Source organism: Pipistrellus kuhlii, unplaced genomic scaffold (assembly GCF_014108245.1).
Source record: "Pipistrellus kuhlii isolate mPipKuh1 unplaced genomic scaffold, mPipKuh1.p scaffold_m20_p_20, whole genome shotgun sequence".
Taxonomy (NCBI): Eukaryota; Metazoa; Chordata; class Mammalia; order Chiroptera; family Vespertilionidae; genus Pipistrellus; species Pipistrellus kuhlii.
Genome location: NW_023425516.1, coordinates 8340063 through 8361377, shown reverse-complemented (window position 1 = coordinate 8361377; position 21315 = coordinate 8340063). Strand labels below are relative to the sequence as shown.

Sequence of the window (21315 nt, the reverse complement as noted above, 5' to 3'; positions counted from 1 at the left end):
ATCTGTAACTTAAAAGTGAATTTCTTGCCGAAGCCGGTTTGGCTCAGTGGATAGAGCATCGGTCTGCAGACTGAGAGGTCCCAGGTTCGATTCCGGTCGGGGGCATGTGCATTGGTTGTGGGCACACCCCCAGTGGGGGGTGTGCAGGAGGCAGCTGGTCGATGTTTCTCTCTCATCGACATTTCTAGCTCTCTATCCCTCTCCCTTCTTCTCTGTGGAAAATCAATAAAATATATTTAAAAAAAAAAAAAAGTGAATTTCTTTGTTAAGATAATAAACTGTGGATTATCTAGAACTACTTATATGTCTATCATTGGTGCTACAGATAACTGAGTATTTCAAGATCAATAATGAAATAGTATCACAAAGTCCTCCTCACTTATAAATTTTTTTGTTGAATTCTACCAAACATTCATAATTACTTTTTTGAGTAGCAAAACCCAACCCAAACTTAGTGCTTTGTGTTTGTTTTGTTTTTTCCTGTTTGCTATATTTAGCGCTTCTATTGCCCTAAATTGGGGGTGTTAGATTTTGGGCAATGGTAATAAGGGGAATTTATTGGTCGGTTTCTATGCCAGTCAGCGTCTCTGGGCTTGATTAGAGAGGCAGGGCTGATCAGCAGCCCCCGTGGGGGCCCAGAGAGAAACAGAGGCACAGCTGCTGGTAAAGCCCGAGAGAAAGAGAGGCAACAGCTGATCAACAGCTGCCACGGAGACCTCGGATCAGACCCTGCCTCTCTCTTCGGGCCTCTCTCTGGGCCTGATCACAGCCTCCTTGGCAGTTCAGCTCTGGGTTGCCATGGCAACTGACTGCAGGACTGACTTCCAGTATTTGGTACGTCATTACAGACGCTGGGTTTTTATATATTAGGATTCTTCCACATCACTATGCTTTTATACATTTCCAAAGAAATGTCATTCCCTCACCTGGGCAAACCCCCACTTAACATTAAGGTAAATACACAGCATTAACTTTTTTTTTCTTTGTGAATCATAACACTTGATTCATACCTCTAGCCTAGCACTAACCATTGATTTACACATCTGATTCTTCAATTAGACTATTAAATCCTTTTGTTAAATCATGTATCCCCAATGCTTGGTACATGTTTTCAATAAATATTTTAATAAATAATAAAACACTAACTGGACTTTTTTTAAAACTTTTTTTTTGTTTGCATTGGAAGTAATTCACAATTCTTTCATATATACCTGTATGTATCTTTGTCCCATCAGATATTGTTCAACTATTTTTCTTTCCCAATGCATAACTTATAATGATAGTAGTAGTAGCAACCTCTAAAAAAAAATTCAGTTATGCTTTATTCTTCCCAGTATTTCCTATACGACCCAGCAAAAAAAAACTTTAATCTAGTAAGTGCTAAAGATGCTTGAACTTATTTGATTATAGCATCATGACAAACAGAAAACACTGTACCTATTGAGGAAGACTGTGGACTAATCAGAAGGTCCTCTTGGACTTGTTCACTTCCTGGCACTGTCTGCTGGTCGCTCAGTGAACTCTGAGATGCACTGACAGGCTGGGGTACTTCCTCATGCACCTCCTCATCACTTAATCTTTCCACTTTCACCCGGACATCTTCTTCGGTCCCCAGAGGCAGGGTTGTTTTTGTGCTCTCACAAGTCACAAAGTCAGCCACTCTTCTGTCGGTCTCAGGTGGGCCGGGTAGTTCTAGAGTCCGGGTGTTTTCTGCCTGCTTAACCTTGTCAGGCTGAATCCTTCGATCAATCCCAAAAGGAAAAGTCCAGGGAAAAGCTAGAGAAGAGTCAACTGGTTGGCTTCTACTTTCTGAGTAGGAAGCCGAAGAACCCAGTATCTGGGGGGAGCTTGTCTGCGTGCTGCACTTCACGGGACTCTCGGGAGACATGACGATGTAGCTTTTGCGCTTTCTCCGGGATTCTCGGCAGACAGGAATGGTTCTTTCTACCACGCTGCACTCTGACGACACTGGTGAAAGGCTTCCATCTCGAGAAGTGAAATTGCAGTTAGAGTTATTTTCTTGTCCAGCATCGAGACTCTTTTCCGGCTGGCTGTTGGGTGTATTCCATAAAATGCTTGATTTCATGAACTCTGAGCAGGTGCTAGCAACACTAAACATTTGCATGTAGCTGGCTGCAGCCAGCACATCAATGATATTTTCTGTGTTAATTGACAGAGTGGCTGTGTAAGCATATTCTAGAAGGGGGATAAAACCAGTCACTGTAACATGATGTAAATCCAACACATTCTTGTCCTCGTCCTCTGCTTGGCCTACAAGTTTAGTGCGAAAAAAATCACTGCAAGCTGCTAGTACCACCTTATGTGCCCGGAAGATTTTGTCCTGGACACGAATAGTGATGTCACAGAAATGTCCATCATTTCGCAGCATGTTTAGCTTTCCAAGCATTTCCTGACTGTGGGAAGAAGAGCTATGAGTAAATGTTTTCACACCCATCTTTTCCTTCCTCTCTTACAGATGCTCTTCAAAGATGCAAATGAATCAGAAATGACCTAAAAATACATAAAATAAGCATTAATTGATAGTTTAGTAGTCATAATAGGTAATTTATATAGTTTCCATGTAGCCACTATGCTAAATCAAAAAACTAAAAGATGGCAGTGAGAAAGTTCATGGTCAGAAATACATTCAACATTCCTCCACATAAATATGGGCGACGAATTTTCAACAAAGCAGCCAAGGACAGGCAATAAAGGAAAAATCTCTTCAATAAATGACGTTAGAAACACTGGACAGCCATATGCAAAAGAAACAAACTACAGTATGACCTTACACTATACACAAAAATTAACTCAAAATGAATTAAAGATTTGAATGTAGGACCTGACAATAAAACACAGAAGAAAACATAAGCACTAACTAATCTTATGGGTATGTGTCTCAGAGATGTACAATTCACACTTTGGTTACCCATCCTTCTCATTATAAATGTATCCATGAATAAAAATGAAACTGAAGTAACTATGACAAATACTTCAATGATTCATAATTGCCACAACTATTAGTAGTCTGTACAGTAGTCATGGTTGCTTACAATAAGTTGTGGCAGTTAAGCTATGGAAGCCCCACTTTTCAAGCTCTAGCTTTAACTCACAACTGATGAAAGATACCAATCACAAAACCCTTGGAAAGATATGCATGCCCCTTTGAAGACCCCGACTAAAGCTGCTCAAGACCAGGACTTCCTCCTACAGAACTCTGGGAATTACCAGTCTGTGAAGATATAGACAACTGAGTGTGGGAAAACATTGTGTGGATAGTCAATACTGTATTTAGTAGCTCCAGAGGAACTGTGTGTCAGACTGTGAGGTAAGCCTCTGCGATTGTTTATTCTCTTATACAATAGACATTACTATTCACAGCTTCAACACACTCTTAGAGGTTAAAGAGATAAAGGATAGAAGAAAAGACTATAAAGAGGCAATTTCTTCTGCAACTGGAAACACCCCTCAGAAATAGAATGAAAGGACTTGAATTTTGTAGTTTAAGAGAAGTTTAGTGCAACATTTATCAGGTATTAGATACTGTGCTATAAAGAGCCAAGAAAAGTTAACCAAGTCATTAACTTCATGGAAGATGGGAGGAAAGCCCAGGTTATTTGATTCTTGGAACCCACTGCTTTGTTCAAAAATTAGTTAAAAATAGGATCTGGAGCCAGTACTCCCACTAAATTACGACAAGCATTCTTCCCACTGATTTATTTGATAATAGTGCAAATACAATTCTGTTTCCATATAGAAACAATTGCTCTTATCACAATAAAAGTTATCTTATTATTTCTAGAATGTCTATTCAAACTAATAATCAACTATTCTGGAAATGACAAGCTGCTTTTATTCAAATAAAAATAGATTTGGGTGGGAAAAGTTATGACTCGCTACAGTAAACACATTTCTAAATTGTCAAACTGACAGAAAGTCAGGAAAATTTTACAAAATGATATTGGAAAAAAATTACTGTTGGGCCAGAACTTTAACCACCTAGGAAAAGCAAATCATGAGTATATACTGCATATCACTAGCATGATCAAAATTCAAAGTACGGTTTCTACTGAATACGTATTTCGGTCACACCACCATAAAAAAAAAAAAAAAATTAAGTCAGCCTTATAAGCCAGGAAGAGTCTGTATATGGAACGTGCCCAGTGTCTAGCATATAATAACACATAAGAACATGATACAGTAATGAGGAATAGATGAAATATGCTTATAGACAGATCTCGGACTCTATCGTCACCTCTGGCTGTATTCATCTAGAATCTCTAACCCCATCATCTTTCCTGAACTTTTAATTCTGGGCCTCTAGTGACTAGCTGGAGTGCTAGACAATTCCATCTGAATGTTTGCAAACTTTCAAATTAACCATCTGAAAATCAACTCAAATTCCTTTTCTCAACTGATACTCCACTGCAAAATTTCTAATTCTCTTAATGGTTTTCAACTACCCAGCCACCCAGAGCTTAAAATCTGGTGCTCATTTTTGATTCCCCACCTCCCACCTCCTTTCAAAACCTGGAAATCTTCCCTTCGCTACTCTCCCTTCCCAGCCAAATTTAGAAAGATTTGATACATCCCTACATATGATTGTTTACTGACAAATCAAAGTCCTCCGGCAGACAAGAGACTGATTATGTCCACTTCCAAGAGATGACTGACAATGCTCTTCCAAGATCATTTAGTCTTTGCTCTCTAATCTTCACTAGAGTCTGCTCTCTGTGCTTAGTTATGAGGTGGTTATAAATATTATTAAATCCAGCATAATCAATAAGCACAAAAATTATAAGAATGCTGCAAGTGTTAAACAGAGAGGTATGTAATTAAGGTTAAGATAAAATGCAGAGCTAAATATATTAGTAAAGAATGAGAAAGCATGCTGCCCCTATGAATGGAATAAATCATTGAATAGGCCCTAACTGGTTTTGCTCAGTGGATAGAGCGTCAGCATGAGAACTGAAAGGTCCCAGGTTTGATTCTGGTCAAGGACACATGCCCGGGTTGTGGGCTCAATCCCCACTGGGAGGCGTGCAGGAGGCAGATGATCAATGATTCTCTCTCACCACTGATGTTTCTGTATCTCTCTCTTCTTTCCTCTCTGAAATCAATAAAAATATACATTTTTTAAAAATAATTGAATAGTATGAATGATTCTGAAATGCCCACAACACATCCTGCAATATAGGAAGGTAATCAGTAAATGACAAGAAAAATGGTGAAATGGAGAAACTTTAAAGTACCTATGTGGTTTGAGGAGCTTCAGCACTAGATGGCAAGATTTCAAACTCTTTACCTCAGGGCCCCTTTAGACTCTTAAAACTTACTGAGAATCTAAACAGCTTTTGATTATGTCACCCATGTCTACTAAGAATTAAAATGTAAAATTGTAAAAACAAATTTTTATTAGAAAATAAGCCCCATTACATGTTAACATATTTTTTTAAAACACATTTAAAAAATATATTTTATTGACTTTTTGCAGAGAGGAAGGGAGAGGAATAGAGAGTTAGAACAGCGTTTTTCAACCGCTGTTCCGTGGCACACTAGTGTGCCGCGAGATGTTGCCTGGTGTGCCATAGGTGCAGACAAGACAAGAATTTTATAATTTTTCACTATTTTGTTTACTTAATATTTCATAATAAAGTAATTATAAAATACTTTCTTTGTGTTTATTTGATTCCTATTCAAGATAATTACTTTATATATAGTCAATATAGGCACAGAGTTAAATTTTTTAACATTTTCTAATGGTGGTGTGCCTCGTGATTTTTTTCATGAAACAAGTGTGCCTTTGCCCAAAAAAGGTTGAAAAACACTGAGTTAGAAACATCAACAAGCGGGAAACATCAATCATTTGCCTCCTGCACACCCCACACTGGGGATGTGCCCGAAACCAAGGTACATGCCCTTGACTGGAATCAAACCCGGGACCCTTGAGTCTGCAGACCAAAGCTCTATCCACTGAGCCAAACTAGTTTCAGCTAAAAAACACATTTTCTAACATGATACAATGCATAAACAAAATGAAAGATAAAAATCATATGACCATATCAATAGATGCAGAAAGAGCAATTAACAAAGTCCAGCACCCATCTATATAATAAAAGCCTAATCGACCATTATGGTGGAATGACCAGAATGACTGGTTGCTATGATGTGCACTGACCATCAGGGAGCAGACGCTCACTGCAGGAGCTGCCCCCTGGTGGTCAGTGTGCTCCCACAGGGGGATCACCCCTCAGCAGAAGCCGGGCTCACAGCTGGCAAGTGCAGCAGTGGTGATGGGAGCTTCTCCTGCCTCCCTGGCAGCACTAAGGAGCAGCGAGCCAAGTAGTAAGGAGCAGAGAGCAGGCAGGCAGTAAGGAGTGAAGGGTCCCAGGCTGTGAGGGGGTGCAGGCCAGGCTGAAGGGGTCCCAGTGCACAAGTTTTATGCACCAGGCCTCTAGTCCTACATAATAAAAGCATAGCTTGCAAATTGTCCCCTTGACTGGGAGTTCATCCAAGGGACAGGGCAGGCCAGGGAAGTGAGGGAGGCCCCAGAAAGCAGCTGCTAGGGACCCTACCAGTGCACCAATTTTGTGCACTGGGCCTTTAGTTTATGATAAAAAAAAAACAAAACTCTCAGCAAAGTGGGAATAGAAGGGACATACCTCAACATAATAAAAACCATATATGATAAACCCTAGTTAACATCAAATTCAATGGGAAAAATTAAAAGTGTTTCTCTTTAAAAGCAGGAAGTCAGGGATGTACACTTTCACCATTCTTATTCAACACTAGAGGTCCAATGCATATGAAAATTCATGCACTGGTGGGGAGGGGATGGGAAGGGGGGATAAGGGGATCCCTCAGCCTGGCCTGCCCCCTCTCACAGTCCAGGAGCCCTCAGGGGAGGGAGGCCCCTGCCGGAAGCGCAAGCCTCTCTGGCCCTGGGCAGCAATCATCCAAGGCTTGCCTGCACCTTGGGCTGGCCCTGGGTGGCTGAGGGGAAGCGGGACCCCGGAGGCAGGTGCACGGAGCAGCTGGGCCCACTGGGGGTAGGCCCAGCGTGCTGTGTTCCTGCAGCCCAGGGGAGCTAAGGGGACTGGACGCCGCCATCTTTGAGGGCGCGACAGTCAATTATTGGATATGGGCTCCACCATATTTGTGACAGCGTGATGGTCAATTTGCACGTTCCTTTATTATTATATAAGATAGTACTGGAAATCCCAGCCACAGCAATAAAATATTTCAGTGCCAAATATTTTAAAATTTGTTCTCTGCTGTCAATCTAAACAAGAACAAAATATCTCTTATGTTTTTCTTGAAAAGAATAACAGTTTTTAGAATGGATTCACTTGAATACTCATTTTTGAGAACATGTTTTACTCACGCTGAACACTAACAAAAATGTATACGATCTTTATCTGATGATGGTTTATTTCCCAAGGGTTCTCCTTAAGCGTTTAAGTTCTCAGGAAGAATTTTCAAATGGGTTACTATATTTGAGTTATAAAAAAACTATTTACTTTTATAACTAGCTATTTTCTAATCAAATAAAGATATCACCTATTTTACTACATAAAGTTTTTTCTAGTTTAGAGCTTTGAGAAGAGACTGAGATTTACCTCCAGGTTAAGAAAAATCAGTGAAACAATTACTTAATGAAACCAATAACATGATCCAACAATTCTATTTGTGGGTATATGTACCAAAGAATTGAAAGTAGGCATATAAATGTCTATTTATACACAAATGAACACAGGAGCATTACTCACAATAGCCACTGATAAATGGATAAACAAAATATGGTATATACATACAATGGAATATTGTTTAGCCTTAAAAGTAAATTTTGATATGCACTGTGATATGCACAAATCTCGAGAACATGTTGAAATAAACCAGACATGAAAAGACAAATATTGTCTGATTCTAATTATATGACACCTCTAGGGCAGTCAAATTTATAGACAGAAAGTAGGAAGGTGGTTGTCAGGGGCTTGGAGAAAGTAAGACTGATTATTGCTTAATGGGTAAAGTATAGTTTTGCAAGATGAAAAGTTCTAGAAATGTATAATGGTGATAGTTACTTAACAAAGGAAACATACTTTATGCCAGCGTTTTTCAACCGCTGTTCCGCGGCACACTAGATGTTGCCTAGTGTGCCGTAGGTGCAGACAAGAATTTTATAATTTTTCACTATTTTGTTTATTTAATATTTCATAATAAAGTAATTATAAAATACTTTCTTTGTGTTTATTTGATTCCTATTCAAGAGAATTACTTTATATATAGTCAATATAAGCACAGAGTTAAATTTTTTAACATTTTCTAATGGTGGTGTGCCTCGTGATTTTTTTCATGAAACAAGTGTGCCTTTGCCCAAAAAAGGTTGAAAAACACTGCTTTATGTTACTGAACTGTACACTTAAGAATGGTTACCGGTAAGCCAACAGCCAGTTTGGCTCAGTGGATAGAGCATCCACCTGTGGATTAATGAGTCCCAGGTTTGATTCAGGCCAAGGGCACATGCAGGAGGCAGCTGATCAACGATTCTCTCATCATTGATGTCTGTCTTTCTCTCTCTCTCCCCCCCGGCCCCCCTGAAATAAAAAAAAAAAAAAATGTTTAAAAAAAGAATGATTAAGGTAGTAAATTTTATTTCACTACAAAAAAAAAAATCAATGGCCCAATCTACTTCCTGTTTTCACAAATCAAATTTTATTAGAACAAGTAGTGGTCTACTCTTTTATCTTAAAAAACTACAAATACCAAGAGAAACCTAAAATAAAGAGAAGGAAATTAAGTACAAACATAAATCAAACATAAATGAAACAGAAAGTAGACAAGCCACAGAAAAAAAGTAAAGCAAAAACGTGTTTCTCTTGAGAGATAAGCAAAATAGATAAACCTTCAGCAGACTGACCAAGGAAAAAAGGGGGAGGGGATAGGGCAGCATAAGGAAAACCTGGGAAAGATATACAGAAAGACCCGGTAGAACGTTTCAAAACCAAAGAGGAGTGGTTGACAGTGTCAAATGCTACTGAAAGGTCAAATAAGATATAGACCAAAGTCTATTTAATTTAGCCACAGGAGTCACTGATGACCTTATAATAGCACATAAGGAAGAGGTGGCCTAGTTTGATGCTAGATTGCGATGGCGATAGACAAAGATAAACAGTCTGCAGAAATGAGGAAGTGAAAATTGTGAGTATAGACAATTCAATCTTAAGAAGTTTGGTTCTAAAGATAGAGCAAGAGGTTAGCTGGAGGAAAATAAGGGCTTGAGGGAAGGTATTGGTATTTTTATAAAATGGGGAGTAACTAGACAATTCCCCTTAACCTAAAGTTTTTTAAAATTGTGGTAAAGTATACAGAGAATGTTTTGATTGTTGTTGGAAACAGATTGAGAGAAGAAGAAATTGTAAAGGTGATAACAGCATAACTCTCTGGGCAGATGGAAAGGAATTGGATTCAGTGCCCAGTGAATGGCCTGGCCTTAAACAGGAGATCCAGGATAAGGAAAAAAGAAAAGGAAGTGTGTAGTTAGTTAGGCTTAAAGATGGGTGGTAAGAAGCAATAGGAGTTCTTGTCTGACAGTGTTGCCTTTTATTTCTCTTTGAAATTAGAGGTAGAGGTAGATGACTGAAAATAAAGTAGAATTTTGAGGAAAATAAAACATGAGAAATATGTGTGGAGACAAGGAAATTAAGGATGGCTAGGAGGCACTGAAAACCCAATTGAAACTGAAGACCACAAATGTGTAGTGGCAATAATCTATGGTTTTTAAGTTCTATCTCAATAAAGTGTCAAAAACAAAAGCAGGGACTTTGTATCAATTTCAAAAAAAATTATAGTAATCATTAATAGTACTTACATTGTACTTTATATGTACCAGTCATTTTTAAAAAAATTATTTTACATATTAAATAAAATCAGAAACAGGCAGTGATTCCTATAAATAGAAAAACTTCTCATAGAAGTATGTTTGTAGTTTTATATTGCACATAAAATACACCAAAGACAAAAGAAACTGTCCTCATTCAGTAATGGGAAGTCACAAAAAGAAAATGAGCAGTGTTGGAAAATCCAAAGCAAAGAACCAAGGAAAAAGTAGAACCCAGAGAGTCAACCTGTTAAAAATGAAGAAAAGGTAAAAGTGGATGAAAATACATACACAACCAGTAATCACCAGTAAAAGAGGAAAATGAAATGGAAGTAAAGTATGTCTGAGTCTCTGAAAACCCTTTTGTTTTCTTTGTTAGGACTAAAGAATTTCCTAATTTTATCAAGGAGCACAAATAAAATACTGAATAGTGGGTAATATTGAATATGCTTACTTACTAAGAGAAAGCTAGGCTCAAATACTTAGCAGGTTAAGAACTGAATTAAAGAGAAAATCATTTTTAAAAAATTGTCTTAAATTGCTTCAGAAGCTGAGGGTTAAAGTTCTACAAAATCCAGAGATTCATGGTCTTGGTTATATGTTAAACCCAAGATGTTTATAGTTGAATGCATCAGAACTGTCAAAACCAAATGAATAGCAAATCACATCAACATAAAGAAATAGACCATTTAATACCTGTAGAAAGACAGCGATTTAAGACTATCAAAATTACAAACTGACTGGGTATCCAATTCTATTTTAAGGTATTTTCTAAAGGTATACAAGAAAATTATTAAAATGGAAAAACATTCCATGTGGAGACAAGGAAGACGTTCTCCAAGAAGAGTAAGCTATTAAGTTTCATCCACCAATTTTCACTCTTATAAGACAGAATTATCAATGTGAAATATGATTATGATATAAGTCAGTGATTTATTCCTGGATCAGTTATGTAAAAATGTGCTGGCTAAGGTCACCCTTGGCACCAATAATAATGTTAGTGAAGAAATTAATGCAATACTCAATGTGCCCTTCAAGCAGGAGTATAATATAAATCTAACTTATCTTTCTATTTTTAAAAGCACATATATAATCATTATTTTAGATCTGGTGATTAAGAAAATAGATTTCCATCTCACTGCCTAAAATGGGGTGAAGTACTTCTAATATAAAGAACAACAAAAAAAAAAACACAATGTCACCCCAACAAATTAAAAAACAAACAAAAAAAAAACAGCCCTAGCTGGTTTGGCCTATGAACCGAAAGGCCCCAGGTTTGATTCCGGTCAAGCTCCCTCTTCCATCCTCTCTGATATCAATAAAAATATATTAACAACAACAACAAAGAAAAACTAATGTATCTTTTGGCTTAATAAATTTCAAGCAGTCATTCTGAAGTATATAAAAAACTATTTCAGTCATGAATATGGTAGATTTAAAGTAAAAACAGCCGATAAAGCTTATATAAAGAGCATGCTCAATAGCAGCCTAGAAAATACCATAAAATGTCAGGGAAACACAATATATGTAATATTTATAAAAATATTTTAAAATTATAATCGGAAGGACTCTTAACTACTTAAGAACCCTCTAACTAATACAGGAAGCCTCTTTGCAATAGTCTTTGATGCTTTGCCATTTTCAGTGACAAAACAGTTGTATCTTTTCAAGGCCAGGAACACTTACTCAAAGTTTAAGAAGACCACTGTCAACATAGAGGATATAGCATGTTATTGGTTTTTATACAACTGTCAATGAAGAATATATTTTCAACCACTCTTACATTTTATTATGCAAACTTTCAGATACAGCAAATTTAAATAAATTTACAAGTTAGTGCCTAAACAGCCAGACCTAGATTCTACCAATAACGTTCTACTATACATACTTGTTTTATCATTCATATATCTAACTATTAATCCATCTCGATTGCTGATGTTTTATCTACTCTTCAAATGCCTACTAAAGTGCTCTCTAAATGCAGTTTTTGAAGCAAGGTCTGCTATAATAGACATGACAAAGCACGTGGGGCTCTTGGGCAGGCAATTTCCAGTGTTGCTACAGGACAAAAACCAGTCGTGGTGAATGAGAATATATTCACTTTTATCACGTGTTACACTTAGTTGTCAGCTATAGCAAAGTGGTTAAGCTCCAGCCCTGAAGACCAACAGACTTTAGATTGAAACCTGGATATTGAGCATGCTCCTGACTTGCTAAAAAAGATACTAGCAGCATATGAATGGGTCAATATGAGATTTATTTATCTTTCAGTGAGAGATTTAAATCATATGTGTAAAAATGTTTAGCACAGTGCTGGCTTTTTGTAAGAGCTCAACAAAAGTTAGTAAACATCACCTTCATAATATTTAGTCCATTCAATCTACCACAAAGGGTATAGCTGCATACATACCTATGTTCTTATTTGTGGCCTTTTTTTTATTTTATTACTTGCATCTTGGACAGTCTATTTTTACTAAGATTAAAGACAGAATGCAAGTGAATGGGTCCAAAGCACAAGCAATCTCCATTTTCCCAGTGGACTTCTTAAAAAGATACCCTTTCTCTTACCAAAAGCAGTGCTAAGTACTACCTCGGGATTACACACAAATCACAAACAGGTAAACTACACCTCTGTAATAGATCTGTAGTCCTTTAATCAAGTGGTCACACTTAGCATCACTGATAGCATGGCAAACCGATAGGATGCACCTCCTCCAGGTGCAATCACAAGTGCATAGCACCACCTATTAAATTTTGTTGCCAGAGAAAAGTTTAACTTGAAGCTAATCAAGCTTTTCTTTAGACCTAACTTCCAGCCACAGAAAATTCAGAGGGACAGAGGAATAAATTGCATAATAGTATGAGGCAACAAGTCTGAATGGGGGAGCATTCTATAAAACAGTTTGTTTGATCAGCTGTCAGGCTAGCCTTTTAAAAAAGACAATCACCAAATGCAATGCATGAAGCTTGATTGGATATAGCTATGGCTTTAGGGGGATTCCCAAAGAGACTTTGGCTCAATAAGGAAATTTATATATGTTGATAATTGGGGTTAGTAGGAAAAGGTGTCTATTTTTAGGACACGCATACTGGAATATTTGCATTTCAAGATGTTTGCAACTTGTTCTCAAATAGTAGCACATGCGAGACACACAAAAAGGGAGAAGAGGGGGAACAATATTAATTTGGTAATAAAGTGTTCATTGTATTTTTTTCCTCAACTTCCTTAAGACTGAAATTTTTCATAATCAAGTTTTTAACAAGTGTACCCATCTGAGGTACAGTAGAAAATACACCTACACTGGAATTCTATCTGGCCACAAATCTCACCTCTATTATTTAACTAGTCGTGTGGCCTAAGGCAAATTACTTAATATCACTTAATTTTGTCTCATCTATAAAACTCAAGTAACAATATCTAAATTGTTGGGTTGTCCTGAGAATTAAGTAAGATCACGTATGTAAAATGCCTAGCTAGCAGCGCTGCGTAAAATAAGTTCATCTGGTTCTCATAATGAATGAATGCAATCACTCCAAATTACAAGACTACATAAAAGCATTATTTTCACAACCCATATTAAGAAACAACTTTAGGTAAAATTAAATATCCAGTGGCAGTTGATGTGAAGTAATGGGGGGAAATGAAGATTTAAATATTTGCTTTATCCAATAATTCCAACGGAAAACCGTCAACAAGCCATAGGAAAACCATAAAAATCTCTACCTATGCAAACTACTTGTCACCAAACTGTGAAGTTTGCTTTTGGTATTAGCCTAGTCAGAAAATAAGTGAAACTTAGAGATTTCCCCCTTCCCCCCCAACCGCCAACAGATCTAGTTACCTACCTATATGTTGAAAATTTTTGCCTTCATTGTTGTAAGTTCCAAGAAGGTACACAATTATTGGGTTGTTAACCTGGTTAATTACGATTCATTTAACTCAGAAAGACATGATTTCCTCTCCTTAGTTCTAACGTAATTATCATTCAGGTTAACCCCCTTTTCTCGTTAGGCCAGCAGAAAACGACCAGCTGCTGAGAGATCCTCAGGTAGAGAAGGAAAAGAAGTGATTGCATTTTGATTTTGATTTTCCTAAGACGTGCCATTCCTTTTCCTTCCCAGCTCTAGAGAAAACGCAGCCAGGGAGCAGAGGGAATAAAGGCAATCAGGTCTGGGGGCTCCCCGGGTCGCCCAGGTGAGAGGAGGGAACCCCTCAGCCTCCTCCGGATTAGGGTATCGGGCAACTGGCACCCTAATGACGTGCAGCGCCGGCAAGAGGGGCCAGTCTCCTCCCCGAAGGATTAAATACCATTGGAGGGAGGGGGGAGAGGGGGGGGACCCTGTGGGGTGTCTCTCACGCAGATAAGGGTGACCAGCCCAAGGCTTTCCTTTCCGTCTAGCGCCCAGATGGGGGGGAACGCGCAGTTGTCAGCCCCTGAGCAGGGGCCCTCGAGGGCGCGCAGGCAACGAGCGGCGGCTGGCCGAGGTTCGCCCCCTCCTCCCCTCCCCTCCCCTCCGCTCCCCATTACCTGCGGGCGGCGGTGCGGGGACCGAGGCCTGGTGCTCCTCCTCCTCCTCCCCGCCAGCTGGGGCAGCGAGGCGGCGGCGGCGGCGGCGGCGGCGACAGCCCGGGGGGAGGGGGCGGAGCGCGCGGCCCGAGCCTCTCTCCTCCCCCGGGGGACGGGGGCCCCTATCTCGGGCCGCCGCGCCTAGGCCCGCGAGCAGCCCGCGGCCGGGGCATGGCGCCTGGCAGCAACAACGTGCCCGCGAGCGGGGGAAGCGCGCGGAGCGGCGGGAGGCCGGAGCCCGCGATGCTCCCGAGGAGCCGAAGGGGAGGAGCAGCGAGAGGGGACGGCCGTTGGGGGCGGTTGGCCGAAGGCGGGCAGGCGGCGGTGTGAAGGCAGCGCGGCGACGGCTCGCGTTTTCCGGGCGTGGGGGTGGGGGGGGAGGAGGAGGAGGGAAGGGGAAAGGGAACGAGGGGAGGGGAAGGGGAGGTTGGGAGGGAGCCGCCGCCGCCGCCGCCGCCGAGCGCGCGTGCGGGACGGCGCCGCCGCCGTTGCCGTTGCGCTCACTCCAGCCTGTTTGGGGGCACTTTGTTTGTGTCCCACAATGCAATGCGCGGGCGCCGGCGGGGCTGGGAAGAGGAGGGGAGGTAGGCGGGGCTAGCGGGCTCGGGGGCGGGGCTCTAAGGGGGCGGGGCGAAGCGCAGTTTCGGCGCAAGCGCAGAAGCAGCGGCTCTCGGTTTCTGAGACCTGAACTGCGGGCGACTCGGCCGCTTGCACGCTTTCCGTTTCGGCATTGACGTTGCACACCGTGGCGTGTGTGTGCGCGCACACACGTGCAGTTTTCATGACATGCTGCACGCGCCTTGGCTGCCCAGTTTATCTTCCTCCAGCTGTCTCCTAGATCGCTCCCCGATTGCACTGGCAGCAGCATTTTCTGGGCACGGTTCATGCTTCTTGCATTTTTTTTTTATTTTTTTTTTTACACCTCATTGGAACTAAGAACGAAAGAACTGTTTTCTCAAGTGGTTTCTATGGCTGATTTCAGTAGCGGGCGGGCCTGAAACCGGAACACCCCAGGCCCTTTCGGTGAAGGCGGTTAGCTGGTAATCCGCCCACCCTCACACTTAGGAACCGTGGCCTGCCCAGAGGTAGCCTCAGACAAGGGAGGGCTCCGCTTCCTTTGCAGACAGTTGACCTGGCCCCGCATACCCCGTCCCGCACTTCCTTTGCAGCCCCCTGGTATTCTTTCAATTACACGAGATTGCTCTGGCGTTTCCCACATCCTGGCGAAACATGGGATTCGAATCCCAAGTCTGTCTTTTCCCCTAACCCAGAGCATGTAGAACTGCTGCAAAGACTCGCCTGTTCAAATAAAAAATTAAAAAAAAAGACTCGCCTGTTCTTTCTACGACCTTTAGTCTCACTTTGTTATACCATAACTTTCCTGGCCTTCTTTCCACGGATGGAGTGTGCAGGACACCCCGAAGTGGCAGGTATACTGCTTGAGGAAGTTTTAGAATTCCTGGTCAACTGGAAAGTGTTAAAACCCCCAGGACCTGAAGTCTTAGCTCCCCAAGGCCGGTAGGCGTGGGCTTGGGAGCAAGACCTGGTGGTAAGACAGCAGAGAAACGCCCCCAGAAGCCAGCCTGAAAGGCCACAACCAGAGTCCCAGCTGCCTGTCACTACCTGAGCCAATTAAGCAGGGGGTCAATCATAGGAGTGTTTATTCCAATGCTAGCAGTATGTGAGAGCTGTGGGTCATTGATGAAAAGCTGCCCTCCCCTCACCCCCTAAGTCAGCTGCTTATACGGGGTAGGATAAAGATTACATAGGGAAGTAGGCAAAAGAAATAAGAATGAGTAGCCAAACAGGTTTGGTTCAGTGGATAGAGCTTCGGTCTATGGACTGAAAGGTCCCAGGTTTGGTTCCGGTGAAGGGCATGTACATTGGTTGTGGGCACATCCCCAGTGGGGGGTGTGCTGGAGGCAGCTGGTCAATGTTTCTAGCTCTCTATCCCTCTTCCTTCCTCTCTGTAAAAATCAATAAAATATATATTTTAAAAAAGAATGAGTATGCAAAATGGATATTACAGGCATGGGGAAGTAGGCAAAAACAATAAAACTGGGTATAATGGTTACAGATTACATTGTTTGGGTAACAGGATGTTAATCTGTGATGATGTGATAATGGACCACACTCCAAGGTTGACTCCCAGGTCCTGGGGGAGTACAGCTGCCATCCAGGTTATAATGTGCTTTCTCTACTCAGAACAACACAATCTGTTACAGGGCGTGATTCATATTTCTTATACCTCATAGTAGTCCCCAATATTCTGTTTTGGTCCCTGACAAACCTGCCGCTGGGTGCCTGGAGGTGGAGGGGGCCCAGGCCTTGGGGCTCTGTATTTGCATATTTTATTTTCCCACGCCTCCAGTTTTTTAAAACAGACTCACTCCTCTTCAAATTGCCTTGTGCAAGGTGAGCTAACCTCCACTTAAGTAGAGTGGATTTTTCTTGGTAATATCTTCATCTCCTCCTTGAGACGCAGCAGCCAAACACCCTAGCACCCTCATTGTAACCATCAAAAACACTTTAGGGCCAAAACTGGTTTGGCTCAGTGGTTATATTAAAACAACAACAAAAAAAACAACACTTTAGGAATAAAAACTAGAAACGCCTAATTTTATAGTCCTTTACAGTTTCCAACAAGTTTTTCAAGTATATATATAATATTTAATCCTCACAGCAACTGTAATAGGTTTTACCATCCCCCCCCCCCCCCATATTTTTCTTATTCCTAGATATTTCAGAGATGAGGAAAACCTGAAAGATGTGAATTAGGCCCAGAAAATTTTGTGCTGAGACTTGAAGAAGGGGAAGAAAAAAAAGTGGAATGTTTACCGTAGGACCATGGTCTGCAAAGTGCGGCTCGAGAGCCACGTGCGGCTCTTTGGCCCCTTGAGTGTGGCTCTTCCACAAAATACCATGGTCTGGGCCAGTCTATTTTGAAGAAGTGGCGTTAGAAGAAGTTTAAGTTTAAAAAATTTGGCTCTCCAAAGAAATTTTAGCCAAAACCGGTTTGGCTCAGAGGATAGAGCGTTGGCCTGCGGAATGAAGGGTCCCGGGTTCGATTCTGGTCAAGGGCATGTACCTCGGTTGCGGGCACATCCCCAGTGCGGGGTGTGCAGGAGGCAGTTGATCGATGATTCTCTCTCATCGATGTTTCTAACTCTCTACCCTTCCTCTCTGTAAAAAATCAATAATAAAAAAAGAAATTTCAATCATTGTTTGCTGATATTTGGCTCTGTTGACTAATGAGTTTGCCGACCACTGCCCTAGGAGAGCAAGGCTCAGGCACGAGCAGGAGCCTGAACTGGGTGTGTGTGTCTTAGAGCGTATTTACAAGGTTAAAAACGGGAGAAGAATCAGGGTAGGGACAAAACAGTGTTAAAGGACAAAAATTCAATCAAGTTTAAATCTGAAGATGGAATTAGCTTTTGGGAGCATTCCAGCTAGCAAGCTTTCCAGGCAAAACGGAAGGCTGCCAGGGGCTGAAGCTGGGCAGGATGAAAAAGTTATTAGCAAAAGAAAAGAAAGATCGGCCCAGGCAAGGTTACCCTTCCTTAGGCGGAAGGCAGAAGGTTTTATCATGCAGATTAACTGGACTTCCTTGGGAGGGATGGAATGGACCCAGGTGACACATTACCTCTTTGGTACCCACTAGAAAATTCCAGATTGACAGACCGACATGGCATTCTGGGAGAAGGTTGAACGGGCAGGTGTGAAATCTGGGTTTGGTGCTTTAGCCCAGGTGACTCCATTTTGGGCCAGTGGTTTTCTCTTTAATGGTAGTCAAGCAAATTCCACCTACCTGCCCTAGGCAGTGGTCGGCAAACTCATTAGTCAACAGAGCCAAATATCAACAGTACAACGATTGAAATTTCTTTGGAGAGCCAAATGTTTTAAACTTAAACTTCTTCTAACGCCCCTTCTTCAAAATAGACTCTCCCAGGCTGTGGTATTTTGTGAAAGAGCCACCATTTGGCTCGAGAGCCGCAGTTTGCCGACCACAGGCCTAGGGCATTTAATAGGACCGTCAATAAAAGACCACCAGGCAAGCCTTTACTTAGTGTTTCTCAAGGGACTGATGTGTCATCTCCCTCCATGGCAAGGCTAGCAGGGCTGACACACAAAATAGCCTTCCTTAGAATGTTCTCTTGTCTCCTTTCCCTTTTGTGCTTTTCTATTTTTCATATTACATTTTCAAATTTTATCATTTACCCTGCCCCCACCCTAGGTCTGGAGAATCAATTAACCAAGAAATGGCTGTTGGGCCTTTATAACACAGTGTTAGATGCTTGGAGCTGATGTGAGGGGGAAATACAAATATTAACTTATGTAGGAGCCCTCTTCTCTATTTTGGCTTTGGACAAGGTCAGTTTCTATGATTTCTGCAGCTTCCCACTGTTACCTGTAAAAGTGGGGGGTCCTCGTCCTCACCTCATTGGAATGGAATTCTTGCCATATCCTGAGAAAGAATTTTAGAAGACTTGCACAGGAGAACAAGTGATTTTTTATTTTTTTAAAATATTTTTATTGATTTCAGAGAGGAAGGGAGAGGGAGAGAGAGAGAGATAGAAACATCAATGATGAGAGAGAATCATTGATTGGCTGCCTCCTGAACACCCCCACCCTGGGGTTCCAGCCCACAACCCAGGCATATGCTCTGACCAGGAATTGAACAAGGACCTCCTGGTTCATAGGTCAATGCCCAACCACTGAGCCACACTGGCCAAGTGGGAATTAAACTTTTATAGATGAGGAATCCACAAGGAGACTGGATGACAGTTGAAAACCGCTAAGCTTATGACATGAGTTCTGTCCAGGTAGAATACATTGCTTGGGGAGCTGGTATTTGCTGACAAGATGGGACAGCTGCAGTTACATGCTATGAATATTGGGTCTGATTTCTGGATGCAAATTAATGCTAGCCCATAAAGGGTCTTGAGCCATGCCAAAAATGACCAAGGAGAATAATATGTGAAAAGATGGCTGGCTCTGGCACTAAATTAGAGCTCAGAGAATCTGTATAATTCAATTTATTCCTAATGGTAGCTGTCATTTTAGCTTGTCTTAGCCCTCACTCTGGTTCACAGCTGTATCTCAGAAGTGACTTAGGAAGGAAGCTTCTAGTAACTGTCTTCATCTCTCCATTTCTACTCTCCCTCCCCTCCTTCCCCCGTCCCCCCATCAGAAGTACCCTCTGCCTCTCCTCTCAGTTTTCTTCTATTTACCCTCCTGTGCCTCCTACACCCTCAATGAAAATATGCTCCAAGGAACTAATATGCTAAATGAATTCATGGTGAGGTTCCCATTGTCAATAAGACTTGTATATAAACCCTCTCAGGGGCTAGTCGCATTTTAAGAGAAATCTGGCTGAAACCGGTTTGGCTCTGTGGATAAAGCATCAGCCTGCGGACTCAAGGGTCCCAGGTTCGATTCCAGTCAAGGGCACATCCCCAATGGGGAGTGTGCAGGAGGCAGCTGATCAATGTTTCTAGATCTCTATCTCTTTCTCTTCCTCTCTGTAAAAAAGTCAATAAAATATATTTATAAAAAAATAAGAGAAGTCTGTATATCAAGCTAAAGCAAATGTCTAATTCTGAAATTCTAAGTGTTAGCTGTTCCACAGGAAAGAGGATTTTTAAAGGACCTCGTTCCAACTTAGAATATTTTTCTGTTTTCCAGGTACATGCTACTTTAGGTACAATTTCCAAATTACAAAAGGGCTTTAGGAAACCAAATTTCTTCTCTTAATATGAAAAACCCCTCGGGGGCTGATGGGAGTGTGACCTCATTGAATATTGACCTTTTACACCCTTCCGGGCAGACATGGAGGGAGGAAGCCAAGACCTTGACTATCATAAGAAGCAGGCCAGGGAGATTTGCACCTTGCTGCAGGAAAAGCAGGCTGATGAGCAGAAATAGAACAGATCTAATTCAGGATCTTGACTATCGTATATTAGAGGGTAATAAGCAGCCTCCAAACCTTTATATGGCCTTTTCCCCGGTTATGGGTAGAGAATCTTCCTTGAGATACAGTACACAGAGGGGAGCTGCGGGTGCTAACAGTGTGAATAACCTGTAAAAGTGGGGGATCCTCATCCTCACCTCATTGGAATGGAATTCTTGCCATATCCTGAGAAAGAATTTTAGAAGACTTGCACAGGAGAACAAGTGATTTTTTATTTTTTTTAAAAAAAGCATCTAACACTGTGTTATAGAAAGTGAAGAGTGGGAAATCCATTATCACCATGATTGAATTTAACCTCTCCCAGCCTGTTTTATTTTCTTCTACAATGTGGGAACCATAATATCTATGGAAGAGAGTTAGAACTCTTTTGATTGCAAATTATAGAAAGGTGTATTAAACTAGGTTAAGTTAAAAACAACAACAACAATGAGCTGAAACTCGTTGGCTCAGTGGTTTGGCTCAGTGGATAGAGCGTCGGCCTGTGAACTATCCAATAAAAGGACCCAAGTTCATTCCCGGTCAAGGGCATGTAGCTTGGTTGCAGGCACATCCCCAGTAGGAGGTGTGCAGGAGGCAGATGATCGATGTTTCTCTCTCATCAATATTTCTAACTCTCTATCCCTCTCCCTTCCTCTCTGTAAAAAATCAATAAAAATATATTTAAAAAAAAAAAAAGAATTTAGAGGCTTTCATTCCTGGATGTCTAAGGGGCACTGATTAGGAGCAAGGCTGCGTCCAGCTCTCACTTTTTTTTTTTTTTTTTTAAGCTCTGGTTGTTTTTACTTAGGTTCATCCTGAGACAGTTTGAATTTATATGTCAGTTAAGAAGACCTAAAAACAAAAAAACAAAAACAACTTATCTCGGGGCTTAACAATTCCAACAGACAATCTTATTC

At 41.3% G+C, this 21315-nt stretch overlaps 1 protein-coding gene across 6 annotated transcripts in view; it reads right to left on the bottom strand.

Annotated features, from left to right (window-relative positions):
- The window catches only part of ZBTB44 (zinc finger and BTB domain containing 44), a 32383-nt gene extending 17468 nt beyond the window's left edge, over positions 1-14915 (bottom strand). Inside the window, exons 1-2 of one of the 6 annotated variants that reach the window (XR_004989969.2) lie at positions 14410-14903; positions 1438-2511 (exon numbers count right to left, since the gene is read on the bottom strand). Coding sequence is in view for 4 of the 6 variants with exons in the window: in XM_036448945.2 (XP_036304838.1) it covers positions 1438-2455 (1018 nt within the window). In the remaining 2 variants the exon portion in view is untranslated. Of the gene's footprint in view, positions 1-1437; positions 2512-14409 lie in introns of all 6 variants that reach the window. The other 5 variants (XR_004989968.2, XM_036448945.2, XM_036448946.2 and 2 more) reach the window with 5 other exon arrangements.
- Between the last annotated feature and the right edge of the window lie 6400 nt (positions 14916-21315).